The 22443-nt window shown below is 34.8% G+C and overlaps 1 protein-coding gene across 2 annotated transcripts; it reads right to left on the reverse strand.

The window, feature by feature from the left end:
* Positions 1–2685: 2685 nt before the first annotated feature.
* LOC592114 (tyrosine aminotransferase) lies at positions 2686–21603 on the reverse strand. Of its 2 annotated transcripts, none has more exons than XM_011673788.2 (13): positions 21491–21603; positions 18641–18771; positions 17807–17972; positions 15962–16066; positions 14672–14739; positions 13529–13687; positions 12169–12307; positions 11505–11640; positions 10758–10827; positions 10130–10258; positions 9158–9241; positions 8474–8572; positions 2686–7964 (listed from the first exon to the last, which is right to left on the reverse strand). In XM_011673788.2, exons 3-13 carry the CDS (start codon positions 17949–17951, stop codon positions 7827–7829), a joined length of 1272 nt encoding a protein of 423 aa, XP_011672090.2. In that variant the 5' UTR covers positions 17952–17972; positions 18641–18771; positions 21491–21603; the 3' UTR covers positions 2686–7826. The 2 variants fall into 2 exon arrangements, with proteins under 2 accessions (XP_011672090.2, XP_796747.4); XM_791654.5 differs by having other exon boundaries at positions 17807–17992.
* Between the last annotated feature and the right edge of the window lie 840 nt (positions 21604–22443).

Below are 22443 nucleotides of genomic sequence, written 5' to 3' on the forward strand. Positions count from 1 at the left end.
CTGTATCTATTCTTCAACTACAGGTGGATGCAAATGTTACTCAAAATCCATTATATAAATCACACTCAGGATACAGCCAATCGACGAGAATTGCTTCAATCTATATTTTACATGTATCATTAATATATGGTTTTACAATGGCTATGGTGATGAGTTGTCTAGGTAACATGTTGATGTGTTTGTTAAAATGTATTACCATGGTGCACCCAAGTTCTTGGTTACAACTTCGTAAGTTCGTGCCTTTACATATCACAGTAGAAATCAATGTTTTATATTTGATGCAGAATAATATTAATATTTGGAGATTAGAAACACAAACAGTTTCCATAACCGTTCAAGTGTTTCAAGAAAAAGTTAAGAAAACTTTCTCCTGGATGTTCATTGGAATTAATCGAGAAATTCCCCTCGCTAGCGTGTAAATAAAAATACGCCGGCCGGCCATACGTAAATGGCAGTGACGGTAACGACGAATTAGGAGGAAGGGGTGCATACGTGAACTACAAGCGTATTGGGGATGATCATACTATCATTTTAGAGTGTGCAATCTGGGTCGGAATCCAGCATAATATATTTATAAAAAAAGAGGTTCACATAAAAGCACTCATGTTTAAGCCGCGCCCGGCCCCTACAACATCATTTTGGATTTTCAGATGATGGGGCGGGTGGCAGGGGTAGGGGGCAAAGTTCGCCCCACTCTTCAAGTACCCCCCTCCCCAAAGGGCCACTTTTACTTTGTAAAGAAGTGCCCCTTCCCCTTTTTAACTCGGATAAGCGCACATTTCATCAACACATGTGCCCCCTTTCCTATCTGATAAGGGCTATTTAGAAAAATGAGGCCCTTCATAAATAAAAAGTGTCCCTTTTCATCTCTGGTAAATGACCATTTTCATATATGAGAAGTTAATTCTTTTCACTTCAGTGCGCTCTTCACCTTCGATAATTGCCCCTATTCAAATCTGAGAGATGCTCGTTTTACTTTGAAAAGTACCCCTTCCCCTCCTGATAGGTACTCTTTTCATCTATGATGAGTGCCCATTTTCACCTTTGCTAACTGCCCTTTTATTTTGAATCGTGCCCCTTTTCCTTTCTATTAAGGGACCTATCCCCTTTCATAAATGCCCCTTTTCACCTCTGATAAATCAATTTCTGATGGATGCCCCTTTTCCGTCGACAAATGCCCATTTCCCATACTCATAAGTGCCCAATCTCATTTCTGGTGAGTGCCTCCTTTCAGGTGTAAGAAGTGCCCAGTTTAAACCTTGATAATTACTCTTTGTACCTTGACACATGCTCCTTTTCTTTTCTAATAAGTGTCTTTATCCCTTTCGATATGTGTCCCCTTAACCCCTCATCATCATGCACGTAGGCACGGGGGGGGGGGGCACGTGCCCCCTAACCTGCTCATCATTAGTCTTGCACTAATTTAAAGCGACTAAGAGTAATTTCCCCTAAAGCTTGCTCGCTCGCTCGCATTTATAGATGATACAATTATATGTCACTTTAAAACAAATGTTTTTTCAGTCTTCCGTGATGCTTATAACCCCATCATGATTTGGTTTTTTCCTTTTTATAAGATGTAATTTTTCACTCTGCGACCTCACAGATCTTACATTTTTTTCTCGCTCGCAAATGAATATCAGTCAGACAATCACACTCAGCCGAAAGTGTGATGCTTAAGCAATAACTTGTATGATATATAAAGAAAAACAAATATTGAAATCGTCCCTGATAATGGGATCACAATGAAAGGGTATATACCAATGTCTAAAAAAATGTATATTTTCGCCTTGAGATTTCGCTTTGTAGGTGCCCTTTTTTGTTGGTGCTTTCCACTTTGGAAATAGCTCCGCCGCCCTGCTTACGCATTAGCGCCAGCGTTAATTTCACGCTTGCGCGCACAGGGGGTGTATCTGTGCGTGTGTGTGTGTGTGGGGGGGGGGGGTTCCTCTCTAGCTCTGAAGCTGATTTTTTTTTACCTAGATTCGTGCGATTCGGTTAATACTTTAAGAGGGAGTCTGAGGGGTGATGTGCCCCCCTCTGAAGCTGACATTTTTTTGGATTTTTGAAACTTTTTTGTCCCCTTTCCAAAATAATTGTGCCCGTTTGTAGGTACCAGTACACTATTAAAGTACAGTGCTTCTAATATGACCTTGTCAGTATTGGTAAGTTTAAATAATGGTCTGCGCGAATTTCGAATTTCCGGCCCCCCCCCCCCCCTATTGGAAAATCCTGGATCCGCGCCTGTGCTTGTCATATTGTATAATTGTATTTATGTTTAGCATAGGCTAGGTTTAGATCATTCCCATTTATCGTCATACTTTTACATTGTTGTGTTGTATTTGAATTCTTTGTATTAAGCTATGTTTGTATTCTTTATTATGTATCATTATCATGATATGTACATGTCCTCTCATACCCCAAAAGGGGGTCGAATGAGTCAATAAATTCTATTCTATTCTATTCTATTCTACTATGTTTGAAGAGAATCATATTCATATTTCAAATTTATGTCTAAAATTTATTAATGTACGTAGAGAGAACCATTCTTAAATTTAGGGGATGCCTATATAGAGAATACAAAATGTACAATTATAATGTAACAGAACATAAAAGACATCCATGAAGAAATACAGACAATGACACAAACATATTGATCACAAAATGTTTATTAGAATCACTGAAATATTACAAATTGTAATGCTTTTAATTAATTGGTAAACATTTTTATTTTCTATTCCGAGCATTCAGGTGCAATGCGATAATCATGTGAATTCTTCATTTTATTTTTTTATTTTTTGCTAGGTCTCCCATTTTGAGCAATTAAACCTGAACGGATCATCAATATAGCGTTTAGAGACTTTGGTTGTGTGTGCTTTATAAGCACCCTTTTTATTATTATTATAATATGATTAGACATTTTTGTTTGATATAGATCGCTGCAGCATTTTCCAACCATTATTTTAAATAGTCATATGGCACCCTTTTAGGAATAAGAGGGGTTCACCCCAATCCATAATTTGTCACAGATTTTTTTCCATCACTCTTACACGCGACACTCCCTGTAGGCTGTACATTTAACTTGAACTGGTGAATACCAAAACGCAGAGTACAATCTCTATCAAATTGTAAGTACCGTCCAAAAATTAGGTTTTTGGTGTGCTGTTTGGATTTTAAAATCTCTAAAGGTCAACAGCACATGCCACTAGAAGCTGTCTGCACCTGAATCTGCTACTAATTAAAGCATGTTTAGTTCATCAATAACTATTCAGATAAACTAAAGGAAAACACATATTTCAAATGATTATTCCAGGAATAAAACTTCCATTTCTTGACAGATAGACAAGATATTTAATAATGCCACACATTACACATTATCTGATATATAGTAAAGATATCGACAATTCACTTCAGAAAACGGACAGAACTATAATACTACTGACAGTGAAATAGAAGTTCAAATAGTGCTTCAATATTCCAGGTATGAGGCAGAAAAGAGAAAACCAAGAGTAATTAAGAGTTTGTAATGCCCTGGGACATACAGTCAAACCTGTCTACAAAGGTCACAAAAGGGAAACAGAAAAGTGGCCACTGTAGGCAGGTGGCCTTTCTAGAAAGGTTCTATAACACACATTTCTATCTCTTTCTTGAGGGAAACAAAAATGCATGGCCACTGTACACAGGTGGTCTTTACATAGAGAGGGGACCACTAAGACAGGTTTGACTGTACTTTGTACTTTACCAAGGGGGAAAATACCCTTTCCAAACAATCTTGAATTCTAATAATTTCTATATGCCCCATCATTTAAATCTATTTAATTTTTTTCAAAGTAGAAAAAAAGAGGCAATTTTCCATTAAAAATATATCAGAATACTCCACATCAGGAAATATTACTGGTAAGTCTGAAAATCAAATAAAGTTTGCTTTAATAGGATATTACATATGACAATTAAAGCCTGGATTGGAATAATTCATAATGTGATCAGTTCTTCATGCACATTATCTTCTGTTTGAGGATTTTTTTTCTTCTTTTTTTCCATCGATTGAATAAACCTCTTTAGATTTCAGCAAAATTTTTACCACACTTCATTAATACGACTTTCAACAAGAGTACTTTGAAAAGTGCAACCTACATGTACTACTTACAATTTCAGCTGAATACTATTTCGAATTGATATTATGCTAGCACAAGAATCACTGCAAATTCATGTATAGATGAAGAATATTAGATTAACTAAAAAGTAAAGCCATTCAGGAAAAAAACAAAAACACTTGACTCTCACTGAAAATGACAAAATGGTATGATCTACTTAAAGGAAAACTTTTGCACAATGAGCATTTTCAGAGAAATACATCTGGATTCTGAAATACACAGATCTTGAAATGAACAGCTTTAACTGATAGCGGGTTCATATTTAGATTTATGCTCTAATAATGATGCTTTTGAATAGTCCATAGGGCTTACTAAAGAAAAGTAGAACTTTTAACTATCAGCATGTTTACATCTATAAGTTAACAAACAAGATATCTAACATAAGCCCATGCAGATTAAAGAGTTTTAACTTATAACCTGCAAAAATAACTTAAAAGAGATAAAAAAAAAAAATTACATCAATACGGTATAGCTCCTTGTACGTTAACCAAAATGGTTGTGCTTGAACAACAAAGCGATTGGTAGGCAATTTTTTGCAGAACATCCTGTTTAAATGAAGAAATAAATAATCAGGTTTATACATGGAGTGACGTATATAAGTTTTGCACACACCCTGCTTTATAAAGCACACTAAGAGTTTCTGAATTAGGGGTATTTGAATAAGACTAAATATACACCATCACCTTATAAAATGACTAACTAAGCCTTTCATATGTACATCATGTCACATGGTAGCTCTGGGAAACTATACTAATATATAACACAATGTTAATGCTGAAACAATTGACCTACTACATATACCTCGAAACTGTAGCAGAGTAAATATATCACTATTTACAGCAAAGAAAAAAAAAAATATATATATATTCTTTCAACATATAGAACCAAGCTCATCAAACAGTGTTAAAAAACAATAATCTTGAAAATACTAAAACATGTTTAATTGTAACTTGAACAATTTCCAGAATAGTATCTGAAATGAACACCCGTCAGTCAGGTCAAATTGATACAATGCAGAGTTTACACAAACATTACATTTCAGCTGTATAGGAATTACAAACTCAGCTTTCAAAATATAACCCTCATCCTCATAAAACAAGAAATCTCACCATTAACAAACAAGGAAAAGGAGTAAGATAGATTTCTGCATAAATTAGGCACACATATTTTTGTTTTGCCTGACATTGCATTCTTTACCCATGAATCAATGAAATCAGATCAAATTATTCTTGCACAAAAACATCAACATAACATGACTCAAGCTGCATTGGAGTCTGAGCAACATATAGCTGTTCAAATTTTACACACACCTTAATTTTCAAACATTTCAGTTGCTTTCGGCATAAATGTTTACAAACTCTGTTACATAAAGAAATACGTATTATATTCCACATCATATCAAATATAGATCTCTTCTTTATGTAATCTTTGCAAAACAAAACAATTTCTACACAAGAATATTGTATCAGTACATTTCAGCTTCCAAAGGATTTTTAGATGGTTTAGAAATTCAAGTAACAAAAAATTGCTTGAATTTCTAAAAACGGATAGTAGTGCTAGAAAGATAGCAATAGCACACACAATGGACTACAGTATATTCTGATTCATTACATGACCACATCATCTAGTTTTTTTTTCATTTTGTATTTAATCTAATTTCAACGACCAGATTTCTTTACAATGTCTGAAAGATAACACTCAACATTATCTAATCAAAAGTTAGATGAATAAGAGATACTCCTTTACCCTTCACATAGTCACCCTCAAATTTTTGAAAATGTTCCGTCATGACAAACTTAAATCATTTCTTTCAAAATGGTCTCGTTCCCTTGAAAATGGTCCCTTGAACCTTCTTGGAAATATACATCAGGTTTGGAAAATTTGACAATTTTATCTCGGGTAAATGTGATTCCAGTTAGAAATCAGTATGTGTAATTGTGTATGCCAGCTGCAAAACTAAAAGATAGTATCACTTGTTAAAATATATGATTGAGGAAAAGTGCAAATAAGACAATCTAAACGTAAAATCTTTAAAATGAATAACTTTGCTTTTATGTACAAAAATAAATAAATATACTATGGCACAGAGCAATTCAACAAAAAAGGCAACAACAGGTTTTAAACTCACAATATTTGCAATTCACTGTCATTAAACATTTACAGTTTTAGGTAAAATATTTCATTGTTTGATTATACTGAAACTGAACAGGCACATAATTTGGAACACGCAATTGAAACATTGTCAATTCAATCATATATATATATATATATATATATATATAGGGCAGGCGATACTGCCAATTAAAGTTAATGTCCTCACAAGTTGCCAATTTGATAACATATTAAGTGCATTCTACATGGATGATTTATTGCTTCTTTACAACGACAAACTCAGCTTGGAAGCACACATTCACATCAAAGGAGCAAACTATGTTAAATAACATTTCTTCTTGTGAGGCAATCTAAACACTTCAACATCAACTCAAACTCTATTATTTCCAAGACATATGTCCTAACAAGGGAAAAGGAAAATCTTGATGCCGTTTTGACACTTACCGTACATTTGACAAAAGGACCAAACAGCCTTGTCTACAAATGTGTCTTAATGATATGCCACATTCCTATGTCAAACAAACACTAGTATTTACGAATGCTGCAATTAGAAAAAGGAGCATGGATCTATTCAACCCTTCACCTATACATGCATGATATATGTGAAAGTTTGTGCAAATGATTGAGCTATGAATAAATATTTGTGTGTTCTTTAAATTTCCAAGTTGGGTAAACCCAAAACAATAGGAAAGGTAGTCTGTATTTTATTAATTCAATTGAACCAGACAGCGGGTCATATGTTGAACAAAGGAAAAACTTAGACCTTGATCAAACTCCATTTGTCAAACTTGACTTCAAACAAAGCTTAAACTCAACAGCAGGGTTAAATTTGCCAGAAAATGGTGCACAGAATTACAAAAAGTACTATGTAGTAGTGTAGTAAAATATTCTCTTTAAATCTTCTGAATTTTTTTTTTATAGTGTGTTTTAAACTAAACCTTTTACATGGAGACCCTACTTACCGGTAATACCCAACCACTTGAAATTCACCTTCATATTCATAGAAACTTCATATTGCACAAAACTTTTCCACATAAACATAGTAACATGCTCTGTACTAGTACTTGGCTTCATACAAATGTAAATGCATGTCACTTTTACAAGCACTAACTTTTGTAACATTAAACATATTACTGTATGTTTTTTATAACAAGGATCTTGAACAATGTTAATGACATGCTATGAGTAAATTACCCAGTTCAGTTTACCAATGTTTGGATATGAACTTTGTCTGACGTGAATACGTTTGCTTCTTCAAAGCCTGCAAGTACTTTAAACTTTGAATGAAAGTCTGATTATATATTTACCGAACTTCAACAGTACTCATAGCATATCATGAAAAGATACGTATAAGAATTCTTGTGACTACAATCAGTCAAAAAAACTATTCAACATTACGAAAGTAAGTGCCCGGCATAAAGACCAATTTATATACAGATGTAGAATACTATTTGTATATATATTGCTTTCAAACTGAATAATCATCTACTTATACTCCTTTGGTATTAATACATCATGATGAATTATTCTTGATCTGATCAGCTGCAGTGTATATTGATTCCTTCATGTCTCCTCCACCGTGTTGATGAGTCCACCCCTATAGTGGCGGGTACAGAACTCTTTGATACGCTTACAAGCTTCCGAGGTCTTCTCCTCTGGCACACACAGCACCACACGGAAGTAGTTGGGATACTCAAAACACTGGGGGAAAGAAAGAGGAGTGTAGGCAAAACATTGGATGGTTTTAATTTTTAACAAATTACTTTTGAAGAGCACAAGGGCATTCTCAACAATAAACAATCTCAAATCATTTGATTTGTAACAAAACCATGACAATACTGACTGCACTTTCAAAGACAATCACTTATATTATCACACAATTCTTGCTTTGATATTTGAAAATGGCAAAAAATGGGTGAAAATTATCATGCTTATTGCAAAAACTTGTGTGAATTTTTCTCCTTAAAGTTAAATTCAAACTTTATTTAATAGACTTAGTACATGTATATTAATACTTACCTAAAACTACGGGGATGGGATAAACATTTTTGTGCAAATGTTAAACCACACATTGCACTGATTATTTGACCAACTTCTATAATTTCCATATTTAAGAATTCAGATATGGTATCTGTAATGGTATCTTTTCTACAAATAGGGATTTTGAAATTAATTTTTTAAACAGAGAATTGAAATAAGAACTTGCTTACCTTTCCTGGAAGGCAAAAAACAGATTCCTCCGACATCAGACACTGAACAAACTCCATATCATCCATAAAACCATGGAACTTATCAATCTCTATTCCACACTGAAAGAAGAAATAAAGAAGTTCATTTGTAAACAATCTCTAAAAACAATTTAAATAGAATTGCATAACATTGTCAAACTAATGAATATATCCTTAAATAATAATTCTTAAGATTGTATGTGTGTGTGTGTAATTGGGTTTTTACAGACGTGTATCAATAGATATGACTATTTACATCAACGTCACCATCCGAAAGACATCTTTACTAGTCTTGGGCAAAGACTTTTTCAGTTGAGGCAGTTTCTTTGTTTTTATCTCAAATACGTATAGTTATTTATCTCATGTTTATATTTGTGTTATATGTTTTTTGTTTCTTTTTTATTTAAGTTTTGTTTTTGTTTTTGTTTATCTTTGCTTTACATTATGCTATGAATGCTTTGGGAACTACGCTTGTACAAGGCTTATGGGCTTTATTTATGTAGTTCCCCATTTCATTTTCTAAATTTGTTCATGAAATATTTTGTATCTTTTGTATCAATGTAATTTTTAATCAAGAATGAAATAAATGTGAATTGAATTGAATGGTGAGTTACAGTATTATGAAAGAAATATCCATGACATTTGTGTTGCCAATTTACCACTCACCATGATATACATAGATCCTTTGGGCATAATGGGTTTGAGGCCCGGTGTTGCGTCCAAGAATTTGAAGCAGATTTCTGCATTGGTCTGAGGAGGGAACAAGGGAACAGAATGAAGGAAGAAAAAATAATATTGTAAAATTGAAGCAGATCTTAAAGAGAGGTCGACAGATATTGCAAGTACTGTATTCTCTATGGCTGAACAAATTTATAGACCTACATTTTCCCTTTGTGCCTGTAAGAAAACTATACCATCCAAGAAATTTCAAATCCATGTAAAGGTTTATAAAAAAGGACCTTAATAAAACATTTGAAGGTCATTAGTTAGGCCTGCTCTCTAAGATTTTTGTCAAAAGCACAGATTTAAATTATTTAAAGCTGTATTTGGTCAGACAATGCTAGCATATTATTTGACATGTTATTAGGACTGAGAATTGAAAGAAAATTGGAAAACAGTAATAGTTTAAATACTTAGTGGGCAATGACATTTTATATTATTTTATGAAGCATTGAGGGAAGGCTTAGTACACAGGTAATATAACTCTCTATTCAGATTTGCGACAATTGTTCCGCAATAATTTCCCTACACTACCTCAAGACCTTACTTTAACCCTGGACTGATCGGAGCACTATTCCTACTAACCCTTAGCTTAATCCAGAACCCAATTACAAAAGTCCCAACCCTGATCCTAAATCTATGATGAAATAGAGTCTGGAGAATATGTCAGATCTTTTTCATTTACTGCAGAATTAAAGCCCCACTGTACTACGTGTAGCCACTTGCTCCCTCTATATAGAAAACAATGCCTAATTGGTGACCATTGGTCCCCCATGATCCTCTTTTTCTTATGTTAATTGAGAGCTGAGTTGATGAGATAGCCACATGTCAGTGAACACCCTGGGTGGTCTAATCCCTCTGCCCAACTAGTACTGACGGCGTTTAATAGAAAGAGAAACAAGCATGTAAGCTAGCTACCTTCAAGATATCCATGGTGTTCTCATGAAAGCTGTTTGAGGTTTTCTCAAGTATAGCTGGAAGGGCGCTCTGTATCAGGGTGCACGGTCCAAGAATCTTGGTGGACAATCGGAACAGACCCAGCCGAACCTACGAGAGGATAGATATCACAGTTTGAATATAGTACTAAATGTGTGTTATAGAAATAGTTTGTTTACATTTGTAAGACAACACAAATAATAATAATACAATATTTATATAGCGCAAAATAAACATAAGTTTCTCTTATTAGTTAATGTAGTTTCAGCAATGCACTGAGAAATTAGGTAAGCATTTGTACATTGTCTGTGATGAATGAACACAACATGCCAGCTACATGTAATAGGCCAATTATCAGCCAACAGTGCTCATGACACTTTACGGCTGATGTTCTTCCCTCTATATAACACGTAACTTTAGCTCCCCCTCTTTCTTCCCCCTCCCCTGCACACATTCATAAACATATCAACTCTCAACCATGCAAATGAAATATAAAAGTACTATCCTACCATTTCTGCTTATAATATGAATTCTGAACTAGCTTGTCTGTTTATTACACATGATTTATTCACTAGCTAAATTACATCTTGACCAGATCAAAGGCACTTACTTCTTCTTCAAATGCCCCGACTGGATCATGAATAAGTATCCAACCAAGTCGCCATCCTGGAGCCAGATATCTGCATGACAAACACAAAGAAAACAAATTATGTCAAAAACTGACAAAGAACAAATAGGCCCCTTTTCAACTACAATTTAAAACCATCGCTGAGTTTAGATTTTTGTTCAAATCAGGATTTACAAAGGAAGTTAGTCTAAGGTCATAATGTTTTGTTACACATGATGTAAGTTTAGACCATGGTCAGGATTAACTAAATTAGGAGAAGATCGACCATAGCCATAGGGTCTATCAAGCCATTCATGCTCATATACATGTATTTTCATCATTACTAATGATTGTGGGATCAAACATCTTCCATCCAATACAGATTTATTCAATTCAAAAGCTTTAATCTCACGACACATATATGTGTAATGCTCCCATCAATTATCTTTATGACTTCATATCACTCTATTTCTTTCCAGTCTTAGATCATATTTACATGAAAAAGATGAATTCTAAGACAATGATCCCCTTCAGATATTCACCCGCCCCCCTCCCCACTACCCAAGATTACTAGCCCCTAATTCAATGACCACCCAGGTAGTTATCTGGGTAATTGGGTTTACTTTTACGGGGTTTACGTCCAGGAGGGGGTTTCTTATTTTAACGAGATAATTGCCTCAGGGGCCATTGTCCTGAAGGTGATATGTTGGGGGTACATGTAGTTGTCAAAAGATGAGGACTGTACCGTACCTTTTGGCCAGCCCACCACATGTAAGCACAGGTACATTGGAGGCTAATGACGCCACGGAGTAGAAGGTACTGCCAGAGAATACCATATCAGCATACACCTCATCAGATACAATAGGAAGATGATGCTTCGATGCAACTGAGTGGACGATAGGAAAACATACAGATGCTATCAAAATGTGTAGAGATGGACACTATCACCACATACATATGCTATTTTGGGCTACCGGTATTATGAAAATCTGATGACATTAATAATGACCATCACAAAAAATATGCACAGCTGATTGCAATCTTATTCAAAGAGGGCGATATGGTGTCTGATTTCATAAGAATAATAAGTTTTTTTATAAAATAAAAGACAAGGGGTACTTTTCTAGGAATGTTAACAATAAAATGGAGTGTATTTAAAGCATGACATGAAAATGACAGGTCTAATGGTCCTGTGTTAAGACATCTGGTTGTAGAATGTAACTTTGTTTAAAATCCATAGCTTTCATATTAATTATCAGATTTTCTTCCTGTATAGAAGGTAGCTTAGTAAAAAAGACTAAGGTTCTCTTACATAATAAAATAAAGACACACACGGAAGGAGAGAAAGATGAATATAGTGAAGGGAAGTATGCATATAAGTAAGATTAGGAGAAAAAGAGGACATGATTCCTACTTTTGATGATGTCTTGAATGTGTTCCTTGGAGAAGACCGATCCACATGGATTAGATGGGTTGTTCACTATGATACAAGCTGTCTTCTCATCAATCTGTGATTCTAGGTTCTCTAGATCAACCTCCCATGACTTACATGGCTGCAGAAAACAAACAGAGAGATAGTTGAAACAAATATTGAACTGTTTCTGTTCATTCTCGCATGTTACTCTGATGTGAGCAAGATGATGAGCTTCAGTAAATTCAAAGCTGTGTCAAAGAAATTAATTATATGATTCTTTTTAAGGTCAGAATCAGAAAGGCAGTGAACATAACAACTGATTTAAAATCACATAATACAATCACAATATATTCACTAATTCTATACATACAATCAAAATTATTTTTAGTATACATGGATATGACAAAGCATTTTTTAAAGTCCTTTTCACACTGCACAAGAAAAGTAAATACAAAAGAGGAAATTTTGTAATGACTATGACAAAAAAAGGTTTCATCTAGAAAGTATTCATAATTGCCCAAATATTTTCAATAGCCATTCTATGTATTCTTTCCACAAAACCCACTATCAACTGTTTTTTACTTGATCACATCACATGATAAATCATACACACTATGACCATGCCAATTTATTGCTTCCTTTTCACACTGCACAACCCTTGAAAATAAGGAAGAAATTTTATTAGCATGCACATCCTGTGATAAAAAATATATGCAGGTACTAATGAACCAGTAGTATGTAGAGTAATTAAGTTTTCTGAGTGAGGACTCGTTTTTCACTTGAGTGAGTAGACAAGATCCCATTTTATTTTTAAAATCTAATTCATTTCAAATTTAACATGGAAGCAAGTCCTCTACATCTCTAATCATTTGTATTCATCGTTTTTTTTTCTTTCTTTCTCTTTCTTTCACCGTTACCAATTTTTGAGGGGAACTTGAAATATCTATGCTGGATTTTAATCATACCAGTATAGTATGATATCTCAGTGTATTCAATATCAAAGCTTCAGGCAAGGGAAGTGCAGAAATTAAAGCCACATCTACACAAAACTTTGTGTACACTTTAAAACAGGTAGCTAAAAAAAAAATAACTAAAAGAGGCTATCTTCAGGGATCTTTAACATACCAGTATTTGAAATTTATTTATTAAAAAAAAAAAAAAAAAATTCTAATTCTTACCAGGAGATCATAGTATCTGTATTGAATGACATAGCTCCAGCTAGGGTGGTGCAGAAAATGAAGGCCATGTCTTTGGAAAAATGTGAGTATGCTTTAAAACAGGTAGCTACGGTGGGTATATTCTGGGGCAATCGCAACACATTTTAAATTGATTTGAATAATATAGTTCTTCATATTCTTACCATCAGCTCATAGAATCTGTACTCAATGTCATAGCTTCCAGCGAGGGTCGCGTACAGAGCAAAGCCAGGTCTTGGGACCAGAATGTTCTGACCCGCATCAGCCAAGACTCCAATAGCCAGGTCTAGAGCTCCGGAACATCCACACGTAAGAATCACATCCTGAAAGTATCAAGAAAATGAAATCAAGAGGGTAATAAAAGCAACTTTTCACAAAACAAGAAAAAGGTGTCCTCATGTTTGTAATTCCACTATCCCTATTTGATGCCCATATAAAAGAAAAACTGGACTGTTTCATAAAAATTATCATCAATACAAGTTACAATAACAGTTATAAGCTACAGAAATGGTGGTATCTGATTAGCTGAGAGCTTATCTGTCATGGAATGTTTGCATTTGTTATTGATAACAAGTCTTTTGAAACAGGGTCCTGCATGGTGTTAAAAGAAGACACTTGTTTGATCATCAATCAAACATAGAAATACAGTCAAACCTGCTTTAGTGACCACCTGTCTACAAAGACCACCTGTCTATAAAGACCACATTTTTTGTTTCCCTTAAAAATGGTTTCTCATTGAAACATGTACTAAAGGAACCTGTCTGCAAAGACTACTTTTTGTGTTAATAATAATAATAATAGGCATTTCTATAGCGTCATCTATCTAGATAATTCTATTCCGAGGCACATTTATTATTACCCTGGCTTTAGCCTAGCAGCCGTTTATACAGCGCTCCAGCATTTCAAGGAATTAATTCCTGCCAGGTACCCATTTACATCACCTGGGTTGAGTGTGGCAAATGTAGATCAATGTCTTGCCAAAGGACATTAGTGCCGCGGCGGGACTTGAACCACGGACCTTGCCATCGACAGTCCGGCGACGTATCCACTCGACCACGACACCTCTACATGTTTCCCTTGGGCGGTCGCTATAGACAGGTTTGACTGTATATATACAATATGTATAATTGTATATCTTAATATAATAATATCTGTAAGTGCTTTGAGAATGTATTGTATAAATCTAGATTTACTATTATCATCAGTATTTTGTATGTACATAAAAAAGATACAAATAATTATACACAACACATTCAAATAAATATACACAAACAATGAAAATAAAGAAGCATACTAAAAACACAAACCTCTGAAGTGAGAGGAGCATCCGGATGGGAGTATTTCTTGGCAACTGCAGCACGAGCGTCAACAAAACCTACAAAATTACATATAAAGAATTACTTATTGAATCAAAATGTTACAATGTGTATTTTTTGTTGTTGTTTTGTGTTAATATTAGAGTGTATTTTAAATGAATGACACATAAAACAACCTACACTTCAGAGTTAAGGTATAAGCATTATATATGCATATCTAATCTTTGCTTCATTTGAGTATCAGTAGACTTTGACGTATTTTTTTGAGGAATATAGAATTCACCACCTGTCTACTGATATGGAAGATATAGTCACCTCCGGATTCACCCAACAGGTGCTTGATGACTGATACAAGTATGAGTGTATTCATATTTGTAACCATATATGCTCCTAATCTGCTTACATTATTCAGCCCCTAAACACACTAAAAAGTTATTAGAGCAATGTGGTGTACCATTCATTTTTCTATCAGTTTAAACTTTATTCTTTATTTATTCATTAGTATTCTTTCTTATTTCTTTGTTGATGTTGTTGTTTTTTGGGTTAGTAGCATTTATAAAGTTAAAGGTAAACAGTAAAAGTTAAAATGTACACAGCACTCTTTTCTTCTCAAAATGATTAAAAATGGTACATACAAGTACATGTTTGTAACTAAAAAACAATCTTTTCTACAGCACTGAAAATGGAAGCTTTTGAAAATTCCGTTTTCTTAAGACCCCCCCCCCCCCTTAAATCAGCATACAATATTTGTTTACATACACAATTATGCAGCTAAAATATTTGTTTAATATCACCTGCTGATAATCAGAGAGTGCATAAACTCCATCTAGATGGGTGCTACAGGTCTAACAGCACTTCACATAAGGCCTGTCCTCATCAGCTCGAGATTGCCAAATAGCCCGCTATTTCTGATTTGGGAAATTATCCTGAAGTTACAAATCGCATCTTCATCAGCTCGAGACTTGACCTTGAAACTTGAAACTTGAAACTCGAGCTCGAGATATTTTGCTCAGCGTTCACGCATAGTGTGAGTCTTCGGGCTGGTGAAGACGCACTGAACAATTTTGCAAACTAGCTCAAGATATCTTGGGATGATTATCTCGACCAAATATCCCACTAATTGCAACTTCAGGCTGACAAAGACGCAAATTAACTGGATAATTTGCGATCGAGATAGTTCAAAGAGCGGGATATTTAGCAATCTCGAGCCGATTAGGACAGGCCTATAGAGTAAACATTCAAGTGTTTCTCAGGAGATGAAACATGTATCTAAGTGCTTACCAACAGAAGGACTGTATCCATTGCTCTTCCCTGATTTGAGAGATACATTTACAGCATCCACTACATCTTCACTCGGATCAAGATTTCCAAACTTGGTTGGATCACCTGTAATCAAAGCATAATCAGACTATCCTGAGAAACTGCAGTATTGGTCTGTCAAGATGTATTAAAGTAAACCAGATACACTGTACCACAGAGCCATGGGATATGAATAGGGAATGATTGATGATGACACAAAAGAGAGAAGGAGAAAAACATATTTCAGGGAGAAAAGCTGAGAGGAAATAATTTATTTGTAGAAAGTGATAGAATGAAAGAGAGAGAGAGAGAGAGAGATGATGACAGGGTGTACATGTGTGTGACAGATATATAAAGAGAGAGAAGACAGAGACAAACAGAGGGGCACACTGATATCCTCCCCCCCCCAAAAAAAAAAAAAAAAAAACAAAACAAAACAAAAAAAAAATATTACAAAAAAAACCCAACTAAAATAAAATGCTGGTTTGACTATCAGGCAACACAACAAGTTGGAGTGAAATTGTGAAAAGATGCATAATTCAGACACAACTAATGGACTAGTAGCCAGACTTACTTAACATAGACTTCATCAACAAACATGTATGGAATGTATGCACATAAAAAACAGTACCGGTACATGACATGGTACAACCTAATTTATCACACACAATGTTTTTAAATCAATGGCAAAGAGCAGTATTTGGATTCCAAACATATTGATTTCATCACCATCTGTCATCACTTTGTTTCCCTCTCCCTTGTGTGTATGATCACACTATGAATCTGGTTTTTGATCTATGAATCATGTTTTACCCTTCCTGTCAAGTGTCAAGCACTCATTGTGTTTTCAGGTCCAGAAATCTCTACCATTTGGTATGTGCAGGTCTGAATTTCTTCAAGTATCATGCAGTGACAAGCACTGTTTGAGGAAAACCATGTGTATCTTAGACCTATACACAGAGATGGATGGTCACTGTCTCTCTGAAGACATTAGAGACTTTTAGATTTGCCCTTCGACATAGTGGACTATGTCGACGTGCAAATCTTAAAGTCCCTACTAACGTTGAGTTGACTTGACCCACCCCAATATTACAGAACAAATTGGAAGAAAAAAAGACCCAGATAAAACTTTCACATCCTAAAGCAGGGTATATACATTATACATGTAGCTGAAAACAGAAAAACATCACGTGTCCTTCCTTATTGTAATAGAATATTGACTAGAACTACCAGCATGAAACAGCTGGGCTACTGTGAATAATGTAGAAATTAGATTGTATTTAATACTGGTAGTGAAAGTACAGGTGTTCAACACTAAGATATTTGGTAACATCATAATACAGGCAGAACGTACTGTGTAAGGTAAAACTGAGGTTGTGAATTTCTCTCTACCCTTTTGAGCTGGCTTGTAACTTCTCACTTCTCAATTACCGGTACCTACAATTCTAAAGCAAGTTGGCATCGACTTGCAAAGATTACGATAACAGTTATGTACATGTACAACAATTCATACTACTACTGTATCATAAAACACATCATGAAAGGCATCAGTTTTTATATATTGATTAAATATATGCTACAAACTACCAAAATGGGTGCCAAGATTTTTGAACAAACAAAAAGAACACATAGCACTACACAATTTGATTTCAGTCTTGCAGTAGAGGAAAGATAGGGTTACAGTTAAGAAAATTAAGTAGGTTATGTACGATTGTTTGCAAATCATTGAAGAAAAATGTACTGTCGCCAATTTGAATAGGAACACTTGATTTCTTCAGCCATTTTAATAATAATTTTCATTCAATCTCCTTTCAGATAGTAACTTACCGATGGATAGAGCGATGATATCTTTATCTGGATTAGGCTCTAGTTTCATTCCATCGACGATACCACGGATAGGATTAATGGTACGCAGCGATGCTTCGGACGCTCTCGTATCCCATCTGGGCTTCTTGTGGAATCCGTTCTCCATTTCTCCTGGTAGATGTTTGACCTACTGGGATGGGTGATACTCTGTATAAATGAATTCACAAAAGTTCAGGGGTAATAACAACAGCACTTATACATATGTAGTAAGCTTATCTGACATAAGCTTGTACTATATCATAGCTGTACCTGTTAAAATAGACCTCAACAGGTTTTTCTGTGTAGCAGCAGGAATTGGTCCAGGGTTGATCATACATGAGAAGAGGTAAATAATTATTTAAAATTTCATTTACAACTTTGAAACCCCAGATTTTTAGCCGAGTAATAGTTTCAGAGTTCCTGAATCAGGTAATCTAGCAAATGCAAGTAAATTCAATCTTGCATAGACTGATTTTGGTGATCCTCAAGCACTCTTGCAGCAGTGAATTCACGACACAGTTCCACATAGGTTGAGTCCCATAAGTGCACAAGGGCAGGAATACACTGAGTAACTACTATTCACACAACAATGGAACATAGGGTAAAAAAAATAAAGTTATTGGAGGAGAATATGAAATTAAGCTCTTGAAATATGATGAAGAATAGACCTTCAATCTTGGCTACCATTCACTTATGTGACTAAACCAGGAAGTAAATCATGGACAAAATAAGACAAAACTCAAAAAGAACAACAAGACTTAAAACAAGAGACAAAAAAAGACAAATGGGACCTGAACTTGATTTTAGCATCCATACCTGTTTAATTACTCTAGTGCAGACTGCTAAGTTGGATTGAAGGAGTAAGGTGATAAGCTTGACTGAACTGGCTCTTCGTATATTTTGTTTCCAATAGAGTAGACTGGAATTTAACTTGACCAATAGATTATCTGTTGGAAAAAAAAATCAAACAAGGATTATTTGAGAACTTGACCAAATTCTGATTTCAAGTCAGCTATGGGTCGTACAGTTGCATTGTGAGAGGACCATTTAGGGGTTATTAGGAGAAGCTGGTTGACGATCATGTAGTAAATTGCTACAAAAGTATCAATCATTATGAAATGAAGTAATTCTTTGTTATACAATAAAAATAAAAAAAGATTCAGAAGACAAATTTAATTAATATTTGGATATCAACAATACAGTTGTAGAATGAAAAGAATTAAAGAAATAATATCAATCCATCACACCATTCAAAATTTAAATTCATTCTATTCATGCATTTCTTGTCATAATAACATCATTTGAATCGACTTCGGGTTCAGTTATATAATAATATATTATAAGAATAATATAAAAAATAGTGTATGTAGCTGAAGTTTGTGTAGAATATGTAACAAAAGACTACAGTATTCTATTGTGCTAAGTGTACAGTCAGAGAGAACCTTATAACAAATGTTTCGAATTCAGGTGGATGAAGAAAAAAAACACTTTCTTGAAAAAGTTCAGGATATCACAAGTTAAAAATCACAATTGGTCTTTACTAAATTGGGCAGTTAATACAGGTTATGAAAATAAGAAGTACCATAACAAAATTCCTAAGTGGTCTCCATGCATTCTCCAATAGACTAACATTTCAAATCAATAAAAAAAAAAAAACACTTATGTTTGGTCCACATTACTCCACAACCTTCAAACAATCTTTGATATATTTTGAAAAAGGTTATCTGAAGTCATTTCATGTATGTCTTGAGTAATCTTTTAACTATTAAAATGGTGCGCAACCGTCCAAAAGATATCAGTCCCATTTATACCATTTGGTGTTATTCTCACATACTGGAATACAAATGTCATTATTTCAACATTACAGGTATATGTGTATGTATGGTCAGGGTCTTGACCACAATGGCCATACATTTTCTTCCCAAATCCTCCGCTGTTGTCACCAGTTATCCACTTTCAGAACTCAACTAAAGACATGTATACCGTACCTACTACCTATTTCAGATTGCTTACAATTAGTCACTGCTTTTTTGTCTTTCCTAGTTATAATCATGAACAGACATTTTTTTTATAGTTTCTCAGTCACATCAGCGCCTCTGATTATAATGCAACTAGATATTGGCGCTTTATAAATTCCTGGATTGGATTGGATACCTTTAAAACATGACATTGACTGATTGCTTACAAAATAAACACAATGTCACACACATCTGGCATGCAATTTGCATTAGAGACACAAAGCTAATACTGTCATGCTGGCATATTAGATAACTGAAAGACACTATTCACATATTGTGACATCAGCATTTTCCAACAAGAAAAAAAAGGAACAGTCGCTTCAATTGTTCTGCATAAATGACAATGATGTCTCATAGGGAATAGCCTTTTGTCTCATTCAAAAGATTTTTTTTTGTACCTGCACTGCCTGAGAAATAATTCAATTCAACTACATACCCAAATATTTGCAGATAAAGGTTTCTTAATAGATAAATGCTGAATGCACAGTTTTGCTGATATAAAAAGTTATCAAATTTTGTATGATATTCATGAGTGACAGAAAACATATCCCAGGGCCAGGGTTATCTGAAACATATATGGCTGTTTGTCTACCTTTGGCAATAACATCCAAAGAGTGAAGCATGCCAAGTTAAGACCAAGCAAACCCCTATTTAGAAGAAAATGCTTGATATAAAGGAAACATACCCTATGTCCATACTCCATAAAATAGATTATCATTTGCAGGTGGAAGTAACAACAAAATTAAACACTGAGTATGAGATAAAGCTTTACATTTAAAACTACATGTAGCCTGCTGCAGTAACTATATGAGGAGAGAGGGGCAGAGAGAATGAGAGATATAGCAGGGTGACGGAGGGAAAGCTAGGGACAGGGAAACAGAAGATGAGAAGAGTGCGAGAAAACTGGAAAAGCATACAGAGATAAAGAAGATGAGATACAATGTATACTGTGTAATACGAGTGAGAGAGAGAGAGAGAGAGAGAGAGAGAGATAAAATAGTGTTAATGACAGAAAACAGAACAGCAGAAAAATTAAAATATCTATTTTTATTAAAGAATTAATAATACCAGACTGCTATTTCTGTCTATTAAAGTAAGGTCCAACTTTCACACATGCTAACATGATTGATTGATTGATCATTGAGGGAATATTTTGGCTTTGCCTTCATTCATGAAATACTCTCTCTAAAATAAAGACTCTACTCTAGTCAGTAGCATCGATCACGATCTAGATCATCTAGAGTGAATTGTCTAGACCTTTCATCATCTTTGTCTAGATCGGGCAGATTTACAAAATGTTTGGAACTTGGAAGTATGGAGTAGACTGACAAATGGTATTTGATATGGTCCATCCATACTAGACTGTTAAATATACTGCTGTACTGAACTGCTGGGCCTATACTGAGAGGATTGGCTGCGTCATCGCACCGGCCGGTTTATATCTGCTGCGACATAACCAAGCGGTTCATGCTGCGTACACATCGTGCGATGTTGTCCAACCAATGATGGCAACGCTCCAACTCAACAATACTCCACAACAAAATCACAGACAAATTTCAAGAACCACCACCACAACCAAACTGTAGATCATACGGTCACAATAACCTGTATATGCTATTTCATCTTTAAAAGAGAGTAAATCACTTACCAATAAGGCCAATTGCCGTAAGAGCACTAATCTTGGATCAGAATTAGAATTTTCGCCGGTACCGGTGAATAGCAGATAGAAAGTGCATGCATGCAGCTTTCCACTCGCGACGTCGACGTAATAATATGTACGTCATTCATATTAGTGAACTAAAAAGGGGCTCGTCTCTCTATCACGAATTTGATTGGTCATATTTGTGGGCGCTGGCGCTTGCTGATTGATACGCGGCTTTTACACCGGAAACGGTACTCACTCGAATTTTTAAACAATTCGTCACAAACTGAACTTTCTTTGATGGATACAACGAGAAAAAAAAGAGAAGCATGATGTATTGTATTGTATTGTATACCAAACTTCATTGATGTACATCAATATTCTGTTTATAAACATATAAATCAATTTACAATGGAACGTAACAAATCAATATTCTGTTTGGAAGCATAATGTAAATTGTAATGCAACAAATCAACATTCTGTTTGTAAACATATATACCGTTTAAATCAATTTACAATGCAGTGTTTATAGCAAAACAGAAGATATGATGATGATATCTTACAACAGCAATATGCCATAGCTGAGTGAGTTAAGAACGACTTCTATCACACAGTACAAACAAAAAGTCAATCAATTCCAAATGTAAAAACATAATACTTCGTTGGCCGAAGTATTATGTTTTCACATTTGGAATTGACGGTTAATTTGGGGTTAATTTAGGTTTATGGGTATTCATTGTGAAGTGATGATGTGTAAATAGACAAACATTTTGAATTATTTCCTATTTTATGAATAGGCCTATTAATAATTATGCCTCATGAGATTTCATTAAAGTCATATAACCAGTTTTCCGTATACATTGTAAGCGGCACTCCTGGGAGGGGAGAGGGGACTGTGGCACAGTGACCCCATTTTTTCAATCAAACCAAAAGTGCATCTTTTTATATAGCAAAAGTGT

This window comes from Strongylocentrotus purpuratus, unplaced genomic scaffold, assembly GCF_000002235.5.
Source record: "Strongylocentrotus purpuratus isolate Spur 01 unplaced genomic scaffold, Spur_5.0 spur5_scaffold_8, whole genome shotgun sequence".
Classification (NCBI taxonomy): Eukaryota; Metazoa; Echinodermata; class Echinoidea; order Camarodonta; family Strongylocentrotidae; genus Strongylocentrotus; species Strongylocentrotus purpuratus.